Raw genomic sequence first — 14,371 nt, 5'->3', positions numbered from 1 at the left:
TGCTGTAGACCAATTCATACACACCCCCAAAAAAAACAACAAAAAAAACTTCTTCAATCCTAGTCATATAAATATAAGGCTTTCAAGTGCAAATCTATGCATTAATGTATGAACAAAAGTTATATTTTCTTAAAAGCATCTACTTCCTGTTTTTGTAACAAACAGAAAACAAACTAGTAAGTCCGTTGAAAGAACTTTTAATTTAAACTCTTCCACTCTCTGTGAACAACTTAATCTGTCATCTATTACAGTACAACTCAATTTCTTCAATATTGCACCAGAAACAACTAGATATGTTATCTTCATTCATAATCATACATACTTATTCAATTAGTTTTCATGTATCTCAACAACACAACAAGTACACTTAAGTAAAACCAATTGGAAATGCTTCACAACAAATACAATCAATATTTCACATCATGGACCAAGCACAAAAACGTCATCTTAGTCAAGATTCTTCCAAAATGGACCAAACAGACCACACACAGTGTGATCATATACACAAGGTTTATCACTAATATTCTGCACACAAATGATCCATACACAGAGTGATCAAATACACTAAGTTCATGTCTATATTATCCACACGAGTGAACCACACACAGGTTGCTGTCCACCCCTCCCTCACTGAGTTGGTGTCAGTTTGCTGTCCATCCCCCCCTTCACTTGGGTGGAATCAGGCTTGTTTGCCTCTGGGTTGGTATCAGGCTTGTTTGGCCCGCAGCAGAGAGTCGAAGTCCGGGGTACAGATCAGTCTGTGAGACACATGGCCTAACACACTTAGGTCCCCATCCCCGCCGCTGTCAGGGTGAATGGACACCACATCCTGAAAAACCACAAAACATAAAATATTTAGATCATATCGTCACACAATTTCACACTTCAAACAACTCTATGACTTTACATCAGCATACACAACATCACATGTTGCCATCCAAGATACTTTAAGAGCCCTGCTTGACAATCACGGCAATATTGAGGTATGATTTTTGTTAAGACATAAAATAAAGATCATAGTAAAATTAGCAGTGGAATCTTGAAGTATCTTCAATTCTTTATTGTTAGTTCTAAAAAACTATAGGGGGTCAAATGTTATCTTACACAAGACATAACCTGTCCAAAGTCTTCAAGACGAAGATGATATATGTATAAACTTTTATACTTTGGTGTGGTAGTCAATGATTTTGCACTGATGTATGCAAGTTTAAAAGACTACTGTGAAAAACACAAAAATAATATCGTCCTAAAAGTCAAATGTCTATCATGACAATGATCCAAATAAATTGTACCGTATGTTTGTTTATGAAGTGTACATGTGAACTGTGATGCAAATTTAGGCAATGGATAAATGATCATATTTACTGCAATACCATGAAGTAACCAAAGGTTTATTAGATATGATAACCAAAATAATTGGTCATTCTAATGAAGAATTAAAGTTTTTGACTTAATTATCACAAAGTACAATAAGAATCATAGGTCAAGTATAACTTGCATATTGGTTAATATTTGTTTGGTTTATGGTTTAATTGTGTACCTGTAGAAATCCACACTTGGTTCCCATGGAAACATCCAGCACCACATTGCCCAGCATTAGGGAGGTTCTACCGGACTTGCGTATGACCAGCTTACCCATGTGACCTTCTGAGAATCCTGAAAGGGGACTGGCACCAATCTTTTTAGAAGTCTCTTTCTGCATAAAAAATAACATTACATCATACATATACCTATATCTGATCTACTTCTCATACATACACCACAGCATTCACATTGGTCATCTATTCCACATCTAATACACAACAATTCTAGAAATCAAATCAGAGAGTTCTTTAGATATGTTAAAACAAATCTTTCATCTGGATATTGTTCATTAGTACCATGATTCAAGATCATACATGTATGCATTATTAAAGAGAGCCTTTTATTTCAACATTGATGTTTGAAGATCAACAACTTTAAAAATCCTTGAACAATTGACTTAGTACAAATGTCAATTGTTTCTCTTTTACCACTAATTACTTCCTACAAAAGAAACAGTGATTTCTTTGGTAATTCACCTGCAACATAACTGATCAGAGGACCATTTTTTGTGTTTTACCTGTGTCTGTCACATAGAAAAGGCAGTTTTCATCTGTTTTACCAATGACTGCCCAAGACAGAGAGCTATCAGTTTCTGTCTTACCTGATCTTTATTGCTGGATTTAGCTTCCTCTTCATTTCCGTAGCTAGCAGGTACCCCTGGCATCACATCGGGAAACTGTACAAATACCATGTGGTTTGGGTCTGCAAGAGAAATTACAAATATCAGACATAATCTGACAAAGACATTGCTTCAGACCTGTACAGAATTTCACATATGGACTCTAACATTGATGACTTAGTTATGACCAGAAGAAGGCTGTAAACAGATCTACAGATTGACACTTATTCATCTCTTCCTCCAATACATACTTCCAGGGCACGGATATTTTACAGACTTGATACTGACCCCCACTCTTTAGTGAAGAGAACATGTGCTGACACGTCTCCTGAGTCAGCTTGGCTTTGGACGGAATCTTTAGCGACGCCTCCTCCAGCTTGACCTTGACCTCTTCTGTCATTTCCACATCCACAGGTTCAGGGTCATCTAAAAGTCAAGGTCAAAATTCTGTACCATCAGCTGAATGTATGCATGCAAATATTGACATTGGTCTTGAACATGAACCGTACATGTGAATTGATATCATTTTGTATAAATTGATAGTTAAGTACCGGTACAAAATTGATAAAGTAAAACTAAAAGTAAATTGACAGTTGAGTACTATTCTGTCCCAGTCTGATGGAGAGGTTCACTCCCTTTCAACAGTGAACACTGAACACGAGACTGGTACTCATCTCACATCTGTGCAAAAGCTAAATATTCATAGGAATATCTGCTGATCTAGGATGTGGTGACTAGTTAACAGAGTTTTGTTTACAATCATCTACACTGTCTAGATTTCACTTCCCCACCTTTAAGTATACATAGTTATGCTTGTAAATAGATAGAATCTACCTTATAATTGTGTATAGATAAACATCTTCCTTATAATTATGACTAGAAAGAAATACATGTATATACGTGCATTTCATTTTACATCTATTTTCTTACAGATACATGTACAGTTCATTTTTAAATGAAGTTTTCTATTTATAAGAAAACTTACAAGTATATACGGTACATGTAGCTTTGAGAGAAAAAAAATCCAACACATGCCCTAAACTTCAAACTCCACTTCAAAGCTAGGCATGATTTCGTTTACAATGCAAGACATTCAAATCTTTTTATACATGTAAAGAGAAGCTTATATATTACAAACCCTCTTACACAGTACTGATCAGACCCAACCTTACAGAAAGTAGATCCCAACTAAACCCTGGGTTTACTCTTGGGTCTGCTCAGGGTTCACTCAAGGTTTGCTAGAGCAGACCAAGAGTTTTCCAGAGTAAACCCAAAGTAAACGATTTCTTTCCGAGAGTTTACTAAGAATGTTCTTGTCCTCTGGTTGTGACATCAGCAAAGTGACATCACATATAACAGAGAATAACATTTCTCTAACACCGGTGCAAAGGCACAACATTCACCTGAATACCTGCCGATCAAACGGTGTATCATACCTCATGTGCACACTCAAGTATTTATCATCCTGTTTAAAGATTTTAATGAAAATTTGTAGAACACAACATAAATATATTTCTTAAACAAATTTCCATGGCATTATTAGCTTCTATTTATATATGTCAATATTATGAAGCAAGTGTACTTATCAACACCACATTGCCAAGAATCATGTCCCAGAGTCACAACTGTCTGGTGTGTTGGTCATCATGTCTCAGAATCACACCTGTCTGAGCTATGGAGCTATTTACCTTTGATTGCTGGTTTGACATCCTCTATCACACACAGCGGTAGGTGAACAGGGGCCATGTTTCCCTCTTCTGATACAGGGCCAGCTATGAACTGTTGGATAAAACTCAGAGTGAAAATCTAAATATAACTAACTTACAGTCACTTCTCAGCATTCAAAAGTATGAGATTGACAGTAGCAGTAAGTGACTTCAGTACTTTCATAAAATTCATTGACTCAATTTAAAAATGTATAAATTAGAAGAGAAATCAAATAATAAATATGTTGAGAAAATGATATCATTTGATCTACTTCAAGTATTTAAAATACGGTACTGTAGATTCCACATTTTACATGAGTACTTTATTCAATTATTCCACCATTTTGCTTCAAATTGCAAAATCAATATGTTAAATATTGCCTTATATCTTAGTTTCTTATAGTTCGATGTAAAATCTGTGGAGTGTTTCACACAGATATTACTGTATACAGGGAAATATTTGCCACGGTTTTATTTTTGCTCCTTTCACTCTCGTTGTCATCGAGCGAATTTAAGACTGACCGAATTCCAATGTCTCAAATTATCACTGTTGAAACACAACTGTCTCTGGGCGAATTCAAGACAGGGTAAATCTGTTTGCAAATGTAGAAGGGCAAAAATTACACAGTGAAAATAACCCTGTATACAGTAATTCCTCTCCTATAATTAGGAGTCTACAGTATCTGAATGCAAATACACTACTTGACCTACATCATCTCTAAGCAGATAGTCCAAAGCTTGCTTAGTTTCCTCGTCGGTCCTCTCTTTCTTGACCCCCAGCTTGGATCCACCCCCAGATGATCCTCCGCCCCCACCCCCACCCCCACCGCCTGACCGTGGTCCTGATCCACTATAGCTCTCAAATACTGAAGATCCTACTAATAAAATGTCATTCAAACATCAATATGAGAGGAACTTTACTGGGTGTGTGTTATTAAATGGTTCATGATGATAGGAATACATTGTAGTTCAACAAATTAAAATTTTATCAAAACTTTATCTACCTTTTACTACTTTGTCTGTGGGACCTTGTTCAAAAATAGAGTGGGACTGAATGACATCCTGGCCACGCCCCCTGCCTCTCCCTCGACCACGCCCCCTTTGGTCTCTTCCTCTCCCCCTTGCTTTCTCTGATCTTTCCTTGCCTTCTTTTGCTGACTCGACTTTAACTTCGGACCTTCATACCAATATGGAAAAGACATTATCAAAGTTTTATTTTTCCCTTTTGCAAACTTATGATATGCTCATTTTAACATTTGACATTGTGTGCACATATATATAATGACTGGATTGTTAAATCATAAAAACAGCTCCATGAGTCTGCAAGAAATAATTCATAAACTATCATGACAAATCTACTCTTACTTTTCTGTACTCTTGTCCCTTCTGGCAGGGATGGTAGGTGTAAACACTTTCTTTGGGACTCCTCCAAGGGTTAGATCTCTTGGCTTTCCTATTGATGGTAGTCTACAATACAGGTCCACAGAGTTTACAATACACTCTGAATCAAAAAGAATGCCTTGCTCACCACACATTTTCAGTTTTGAAATGCAAACCAAACATTTTTGTTGGCAGAACTAAGAACCAGTCACAGTAACTATAACTTGTTTGTGAACCATGCTCAAACTCTTTTGGTGACTAAACCACCAACATATATACTAATAGAATAGGCAACTTCTACATTCTTATGTTTACTTTCTAAACTATCACAAAAGTTTTTTTAGAACTCTGTTCCATCTCAGTAAATTATCTCATTTTTAATTAATAGATTATTTACTGCATACAGGGAAATATTCAGCCCTGTTTTATTTTCACCTCTTTCCCCCTGGTTGTCAGCGTTGTGCCTCTCAAACAATGACGATTCCACAATAAACTACAAAGGCTGCTGTGAGAAATCTATATAGGGTTTCCTCAAGATGAAGGCCAAGGAAAAAACTGTTGCATAGTGTAGATTGGTCCATCTAGTTTTGGGGGGGGGGGGTCAAACAGTGTGGTATTTTCACTTATATATTTGATATTTTTACCTTGCTCCTCTCCCTGGAGGCAGACCTCTTCTGCTGATCAGACCCCGTGGAATGTCTTTGGAGGAATTACCTTCTGCCATGCTGAATTACCTCATTGCTATCTCTCTCATTTCAAAAAATTGCAACACATCTCAGTCTACAAAGAAAGTATGTTAAAATATCAAGATCTTTAAAGATAAGATATTTACCAGGAAAACTAAGAGATATACTCGAAATATACTCAAAATATAGTCGTGTTCTTGAAAAAAAAGTTACATGCCTCTTTCTATTTCGATAGCAGTGATGCAATCCTTATGCAAGTATTATAGACCGCATTTCCTCGGTGAAAATGATATATGACGTTTACTCATAAATGCATTGTCCTTCAACGATTTATTTAGGGTAAAGATAGGAGCAACATATAATTTTTTGCCAGGCTTAGGAAACACACCACCACATGTTGCGATAGGCCCGGCCCCGTGTCTTTTTTTAGTTTCTCTTTGCCTTCTACCAACCAATCAAAAACGGTGTGACATTCACATAATAAATTTTCTCTTCCGGACTAATTTGAATTTACCAATATTTTTAGCTCACCTGTACCAATATCGTTTAGTTTTATCGTGACTACCTATAATAACAACTTTTTTTTCTTTCTTTTTTTACTTTTGAACCACGTGGCTAAATTCAATAAAAACTTGGTCACAAACATCTTGGATAAACGGCTTTCAAACTTGTTTAAAAGAAAGACCAGCTAAACAGGCCATGGAAAGAAAATTAAAAAAGAAAAAAAGAAGAAAATATTGTGGGCTGATTAAAAAGATTTTTTTTTCTCAGAAACCACAATAACCTGATAACAAGCAATGCTAGAACCTAAAAATCTGCCCCAAATCAAAGAAAGAGAAAATATTAAAATTTCTCTGGCATATGTTTCCTTTACTTTGAGAAAAAATATTCAAATTATCAAGAAAAAATATTAACATTTTTCCATTCTACCTGTAACCTTACATTTGTGGGTAGAGGGCTTAGATATTTTGTTTGAAGTATGTAGATTACTAGTATCAGGTGAGTAATTTGGCTGATGGGCATACCAGTTGGGGCCCATATCAAAGAAAGAGAAAATAAATGTCTCTAGCATATCTATCCTTACTTTTTGAAAAAATAAAAGCAAAGTATAAAGATGACCAAATGGAAACTCTGGTGTTTTTTCTGAAAATTCTATATATCCATCTAAATGGATATATATCCCAACATAAATTGGGCAGATACTGTGACAGAATAAAGTCAACCTATACATTTTTTTTTTGCATTTTGAGTGCGATTCACAAGCTAGAAAATAACTGTACTACCAAACCCCAATCAACCAACCATGCAACCATGAACTCCCATGCAGTCACTTTTTTTAAAACATGAACTCTTTACTTTTTTAAGTCAAGCAAATACATGCATGTATCAAAAGTGGCTGGTTTGAGCTTCCCATTTACAATTTGAATTATCAATGTAATAGCTGCTTGTACTTGTATCACAATAAGTTGGTGGGATTTGTTCTCCAAGAGAAGAAACACACAATGCCTATAACTCTAGTTCCAGAATTGTGCTGTCTTATAATAGCTAGGCTCAGGACGAGAGGACAATTCAAAGTTCTCAGTTTTGGATTTGATCAGTTTTCTCAAGATTTTAGACTAAGACTTTTTTCAAGCAAATTTTTTTTCTCAGCTATACTTTTATGAGAAAGAAACTGATGGTTGCTTACTTTCCATTTCAGCAGTCTTTCATAGTGATCGAACCAGCCAATCTTCTACAAGATCTCCTCCACAAAATCATATCAACAACAACCATATCATCACTCTATACATCACCATTTCCGTTTTCCATAAGCTAGTCAGTCCATCTCTCTCCCAAAGAATGAATGAGAAAGACAGATATGTGAATCATTGCTTTTATTCTCCACAATATGAACACAAATACACTCCTCATACACACATGTACTTGTATATCACAGCTATAACTAAAACACCCAGTCTTTGTTGCTGCCTACAGCTAGGACACCCATTTGACAACAAAATGATTCTTTTTTCCTGCAAGAAAAACAATTTAATTTTTGAGTTGTCATAATGCAAAAAAAATCCACTGAAAAAATTTTCATGACTTCAGCATACCTAAAATTTAATACAGTGTAACTGTTTGAAAAAAACCCCCCAAATTCAAATGATTCATTTGATGCAACACTAAGATACTCATACATTAAGAGGATTGCTATATTCATTGATCTACTGGTAATGTTTATAATTTTTACAGGAACAAGCATGGATAAATCTGGAAATCTTTTTGTTTATATCCTGAGTTTTTCTCAGCTTCAGATCTTTGATGTTAGTTGACCAATAATCGCCTAATGCCAGGCACAATTATGATTTTATCTGCATGAAATAACCTTGAAGGAACATAAAACAACGTATCAATTATACAAAAGTGATGAGAGTACCTAGTGTAAAGAGGGTTATATCACTTGGCAGAATATGATCTGTATCTCTCAGAACCAGCTCTGGGTTCGTCTCAATCTGGAAATTCACCCTCACCTGTCCAAACCGGATTTTGTTTATTGCCTCATCTTAAAGGAAACATTCATGATGCATAAGCAACTTCATCAGCAATGATGAAATTTTACTTGAATAATAATTTAGAGAGAGAGAGAGAGAGAGAGAGAGAGAGAGAGAGAGAGAGAGAGAGAGAGAGAGAGAGAGCACATACCCTCCTTCTTGAACATTTTAATTTTACAACACAAGCTGCCCAGCTTCAGACCAGGGACAAGAGGAAGGGTGATGAACGGAGCATTCTTGAAAAGGACCTTGACCTCCAGGTCACTGAGGAGGGCCAGGCTCTCTGCCTTGTTCTGGAACAAAACCTCGGTCCACCTGACTGCCTGCTCCAGACCTGCCTCTACTCAAACAAACAGTTTGTTGTTAGAAATTTCATGGGAAAAAATCAGATTTCAAGGAGAGATGATGGAAAATATGATTTATGTTGGTATGAACAGCGGCAATGTTGGCTTCGGACACATTATGATGGAATTTAAATACCTTGTATATTAATAAATCATTCATTCATAAAAAATGCATGTTTTGGGTGTTCAATATTAACAAATATCAGATGTTAGATAAAAGAGAAATCAACAATTACTTTACCTCCATGGACCAGTTTAACTATTGCTTCCGCTATTTTCTTTTGAGACCTTCTTTGTTCAGGTCTCTCCTGTAACAAAGAAACATAGGTTATTTAATACATTTTACCAGGGTGAAAACTTTTTGTGCATGAATGTACATGTAAGTAAATGTACATGAAAAAACGGTAGTCTTCTGACTATATACAACAAAGGCCTGTTTAACTGTTACCATAACAGTTATGCTAAAAAAGATACTCACTCTCATGTTGGCTACACAGTCCTGAATCTCTCTCTTTGTCATAAATGTGAACAACCTGAGGTATGTCTCGACTTCAGAATCAGGCACGTTGATGAAATACTGAAAACAAACACATTCTGAGAACCGGAGTTTGTGGTGCATGTACTAGGGTGGGTTTTTTTTCCATACAAGACATCTTTCCTACATGAGATTTGTGCATTAACTGCCCTCCATACCTGGTAGAGTTTGAATGGAGTGGTCTTGTCGGGGTTTAACCACATGGAGTTGTTAACACTTTTCCCGAGTTTCTCTCCACTAGAGTTGGTCAGCAGTGGCACCATCAAACCTGAAATCACAGATATTCTTTGTTTCTTTTATTCAAATTAAACATGTACACGATCAGAAAATAAAAATGTTTCTAAATCGAAACATTTAAAGGTCTATTCAATAACAATGAGCTCTACATTTAAACCTATTATTAGCCATCGTATCCAGTCTACCTACCAAAGAACAGTTTTTTGTGGATTTTTGTCAGGAACTCATATCCAGATATAATGTTTCCCAGCTGATCACTACCTCCAACCTTCAATAGAGGTCATACAATCAATTACCATAACAATTTTGTTTACGTAGATGTTCTTAAATTCAGTCTGTTTTAATACAGTGCAGCATGTACAGAAAAAGAATGTCATTTATCTCTGAAAGGAAATACAATGCGGAATGAATATACCGATAGATTGTTCTCTATATTTAACTGATGTGTACTTCACAACCAAAGTGTTTAACATACCTGTACAGTACAGTTGTACTTTTCATACAGGTGAAGCCAGTCACAAGCCTGGAACACCTGATAGGTAAATTCTGTCAGACTCAGCCCTTCCTCTGACTCCAACCGTGTTCTTACACTGAAACAAGCACAGAATGATAAACCAAAAAAACACTATACATGGGTTTTGACTTCAAATTTAGTTCAAATAAAAAGTCTGTTCATTGGTTTTATTTAAAGTGATTTCATCTACAGTAAGAACATGCCATATAGTCAATATTTGTCCAAATAGAAAAAAAAGTGGCCATTCCGCCGGTGGGGGTTAAGTTTTGGTACAGTTGATGTGTTTTCTGGAGTGGTGTGATTTGGCTTACCTCTCTCTATGCATCATGCTACCGACTCTGAATTTTCTGCCCAGTGTAGACAGGAAATCAACCACTGTTTGCTGGCTATACCAGTCATTGTTGTTCAAAATCCTGGAATTGAAAGAAAATAAACATGATGAAAAATCCTGCATCTCTTTTGCATTCGAGCAATTTTAAAAACCAGTGATTACAAACATTCCCAAATGGATATTTCATACTGTGGTTTCATTAATATTCAAGGGTATCAATTTTTGTGGATAAAGTGAAAATCACAGTTTCAAGGATACGTAAATCCGTGGCCAATGACCCTATCAATACAAAATGTTAATAGAAATTGCACTTCAATGAACATTTTACTTAATGGATTAACTTAACAACGAAATCCATGAAAATTGGAATTCAACGAATATTGATGAAACCACAGTACAATGATCCCAAACATACATTCCAAATAGATACTCCAAACAATGATCCCAAAATAAACCATAAAAAAAAAACCAACTTCCATCTAACAACATAAGGTCAAGCAGCTGTTTAGGATCCCCTGAAGCTGGCAGTACCTGACTCCAGGGAGCTCTTTGTCCTGGTCTCTCCAGAAGTACTTCTGATGGTTGGCAAAGATTCGCTCCAGACTCTCTGTGATGCTGGCAATGTTTCTGTCAATGGTTTCCTGCTTCATAGGTTCTCTATCTTTTGTTTTTCCTGATGGATCTCCAATTTTGGCAGTTGCTCCCCCAACCTGAAACACAAAGCTCTGGCATCACAAATCTGTTGAGGATTATTCCTTCCCCATTTTAGGAGAATGCTTATTAGGGTTGCTGATTGCCTGACCTTTTGAAAACCTAATCCCCTTATACAGAATGAAATCATGTATTATTGTAGATTTTATATCAATCTGTATTTATATTCTTATATTTTTATATAAAGCTTCTGGATCAAATTTAATGGAATCTGTAAATACATACTAGTAATCTGCAATTCATCTGATCATGCAACCAAAAGTTAAACATAAATTGGTGTCTCAATTTGATCAATAATATAGTTTTTAATAACTGATAGAAACAACAGATTATAAGTATGTCATGCACAAAATGAGCACCCACCACACAGATGGGGCTGTGGCCGGCCCTCTGACAGTGCAGCATGGCTATGATGGCCAGGAGGTTCCCGATGTGTAAGCTGTCTGCTGTAGGGTCAAATCCACAGTACACCGTCAGAGGCTGACCCAGCTGTTTCTCCACTTCATGAGTACTGTTAAATAAAAGAGAAAGGTACAATATATTTTGCAAAAATAATGTACATAAAGATAATTTATGGTCTTCTTTTTACACTTACAGGGTGGTAGGGAATACAGACTGGATGACGCCCCTCTCTTGGAGTTTGAGAACATTCCGTGGCGACACACTGCAGTAGGATCGACGTAATGACACCACGGCCCTCTGACACAGACGAAGACTTAACTTTAGAGAGGTCATTGCTTGCTCTTCAAGGTGAAATAAAATCAAAAATCAATTAAAATAATTCAGGCTTTAAATACATTTGGTGTGAATTTTAGTCAATAATATCATATCAGCAGATCATAAAGTTTTAGGCATGTCCGTAGTGCTCTCAATTAAACATTAATAGACAAATAAACGAAATGCATTATGTTTTCAATATGTAGCAAAATTCTTCAAAAAGGACTTTTAAGCAGACAAGATGCTCGGAATTGTGAAATCATTTTCAAAAGATATACCTATACTCTGTCCCGAGTTTTTGCTTCCACCACTTTTTGCATGATATTTCAATAATAGTAAATAGCTTTGTGCTTAAACTACGTTCATCCACTAATATAAAAAATGTCCAGATTATCTGTTTTGAAACGCCCCCTCTACCGCTTCAGGTTTCAATACACATCCCGAAATTGAAAGTCTACGGAGATTTTGCATTGCAACAGCCATTAATAAGCCCGGATGATAACGTTAAAAAATTGGGCGATGTATTCCGAGTGTATTCCGAATGGAGAAAAGATGTAAACATTCCACATTATAAATCTCCATAAGGAATCTGTTTTCGTTCCTGTGAATTTTTCTGAGTGGAAAGGGATAATTGTTCAGTGAAGATATCTTGGATAAATTCCCTTTTAACGATTTCAACTGTATTTCTTTCACAGGTATGTGTAATTTTATTAAAAATCATCAAAAAGCGATGGAAGCAATAACTTGGGACAGACTATAAAAGATCAGATATTTTGAGTGCTAGATGTGTGTTGTATGAAACCATACGGATCTAATGAGTGAAAATGAAACTGAAAACCTCAATAAAACCAACACATGCATTTAAAGTTGACACTAAATTAATCATGTTTATCTTATCTATTGTTTGTTGTTATCGCTAAGAGTGAAAGATTTAAGCCTAAGAAATCCTCTGAGGAAATTCGGACTCATTTACAATACCTATCTAACTAATGGTGCACATTAGTCAGTGTACTTCTTAATCATAAGTCCGCTTGAATTGTTTTGTGTATCTTTATTTGATGTTCAAATACCTTTCAGTTACTTCATTTGTGGCCAATGCATCGACATTCGTGGTGACACACTCTGACATGTCTAACCCATGGACGCGGCCATGTTGACTATTGAAATCGAAGCGGATAATTTTGGAGAATCTGATTTTTTATTTTAAAAACTATCTCCGACAAATACGTTACATCGACCAGTGATGCTCATTCACAAAAAAAACAACAACACTTGTAGTATTGCTTATATACCAATATTTTCTTATATGAAAAAAAATTATATCAGATAATTATATTTAATAGAAAACGAATTTGTATTATTTACTCAAAAATTCTCTTTTCTTTTGATATCAGAAATATCTTTAAAATGTGGGAAAAAAAAGGAGTTTAACTTCTGTCGGGCCAACATGTTCTAGAGGCAACTTTCCAGATATACTGTCACTGAGTAGTTGGATTCCGTCTATAATGCCCCCGCTCAGCATTTGAACTACTATGTACATCCTACCTAAGTAAATTTCAATATCAAATTAATTATAAAATTAATTAATTTTTTATCACAAAATATCTACTTTTTGATACCAAGAAAGGGATTAATTTTCAGGTATTCAATGTTCTGTTTTTAATACATGTATCAGAAAATGCATTATTTTGATATCTGAACATAATTTGATTGATCATTTTCAAAATTTAATTTTTTTTATCAAAATGCCTCAAAAATATATGAATAATGCTGTCACAAATAAAAGTCTTAATTAGTTAATAACCCTCCCACCAATTTGGGAGCAAGTGGAAAAATAAAGAGAACAAAATTCACCATGAAACTTTAATAACAACAAGCTGACAAATATTGTTAATGTTTTCATTGCATGCATTTAACTCAGTTCATGAAGTCAAATCTACATATAAATAACATTACAAAAACAATCATTAACAATTCCAACTGAGTTTAAATGTCTGCATGTACATGTATTTGCAACTAGATACATATTAATGTGAAAACATATTGCAGTATAACTAATATATTCATTCCTTCAAAAATTCCCCGTTTATTGGATTTTGAGTTTTGTGTGCAATTAATTTATAAGCAACACAAAGTTATATCTTTAAATACTAAGTTCAAAGTTAGGTAAGTATAAAAATTAACCAAGAATATATAAGGACAGGTACAATACTGGTACTTACATAGTAATAAACCATCAAAAGATAAATGTGGTAAAAGTGACTTAATACTTATTGTTGAACTGCAAAGAAAACAAATGTTCTATATGTTGACTTCAGATGATTTTACACAGTACATGTGTAGATCACATCTTCGCTAGCCAAGGGTGATGATCCACTTCGCTCCTTTACAACAGTTATAATGGAACAAAGTGGACAGTGAACCCTTGGCTAGTGAAGACGAGAAGATCATGGAAAGACGAGTACATAGAGATTTG

General features: G+C 35.4%; 2 protein-coding genes across 3 annotated transcripts; both read right to left on the bottom strand.

The window, feature by feature from the left end:
- Positions 1–181: 181 nt before the first annotated feature.
- LOC105329613 (DNA-directed RNA polymerase III subunit RPC4) lies at positions 182–6,423 on the bottom strand. Of its 2 annotated transcripts, none has more exons than XM_011430925.4 (10): positions 6,193–6,423; positions 5,934–6,069; positions 5,275–5,376; positions 4,914–5,086; positions 4,621–4,787; positions 3,892–3,982; positions 2,492–2,629; positions 2,186–2,286; positions 1,541–1,696; positions 182–829 (listed from the first exon to the last, which is right to left on the bottom strand). In XM_011430925.4, exons 2-10 carry the CDS (start codon positions 6,011–6,013, stop codon positions 707–709), a joined length of 1,131 nt encoding a protein of 376 aa, XP_011429227.3. In that variant the 5' UTR covers positions 6,014–6,069; positions 6,193–6,423; the 3' UTR covers positions 182–706. The 2 variants fall into 2 exon arrangements, with proteins under 2 accessions (XP_011429227.3, XP_065921401.1); XM_066065329.1 differs by having other exon boundaries at positions 4,621–4,784.
- A 1,408-nt stretch (positions 6,424–7,831) lies between these two features.
- On the bottom strand, positions 7,832–13,065 carry LOC105329612 (tyrosine--tRNA ligase, mitochondrial). Its single transcript, XM_011430924.4, has 13 exons — positions 12,966–13,065; positions 11,774–11,921; positions 11,542–11,689; positions 10,999–11,177; positions 10,448–10,549; positions 10,098–10,212; positions 9,812–9,890; positions 9,544–9,653; positions 9,329–9,427; positions 9,092–9,158; positions 8,658–8,846; positions 8,392–8,517; positions 7,832–7,987 (listed from the first exon to the last, which is right to left on the bottom strand). Exons 2-13 carry the CDS (start codon positions 11,911–11,913, stop codon positions 7,950–7,952), a joined length of 1,392 nt encoding a protein of 463 aa, XP_011429226.3. The 5' UTR covers positions 11,914–11,921; positions 12,966–13,065; the 3' UTR covers positions 7,832–7,949.
- Positions 13,066–14,371: the final 1,306 nt, after the last annotated feature.

Source organism: Magallana gigas, chromosome 7, assembly GCF_963853765.1.
Source record: "Magallana gigas chromosome 7, xbMagGiga1.1, whole genome shotgun sequence".
Lineage (NCBI taxonomy): Eukaryota > Metazoa > Mollusca > Bivalvia > Ostreida > Ostreidae > Magallana > Magallana gigas.
This window is presented reverse-complemented; position numbering and strand designations above follow the sequence as displayed.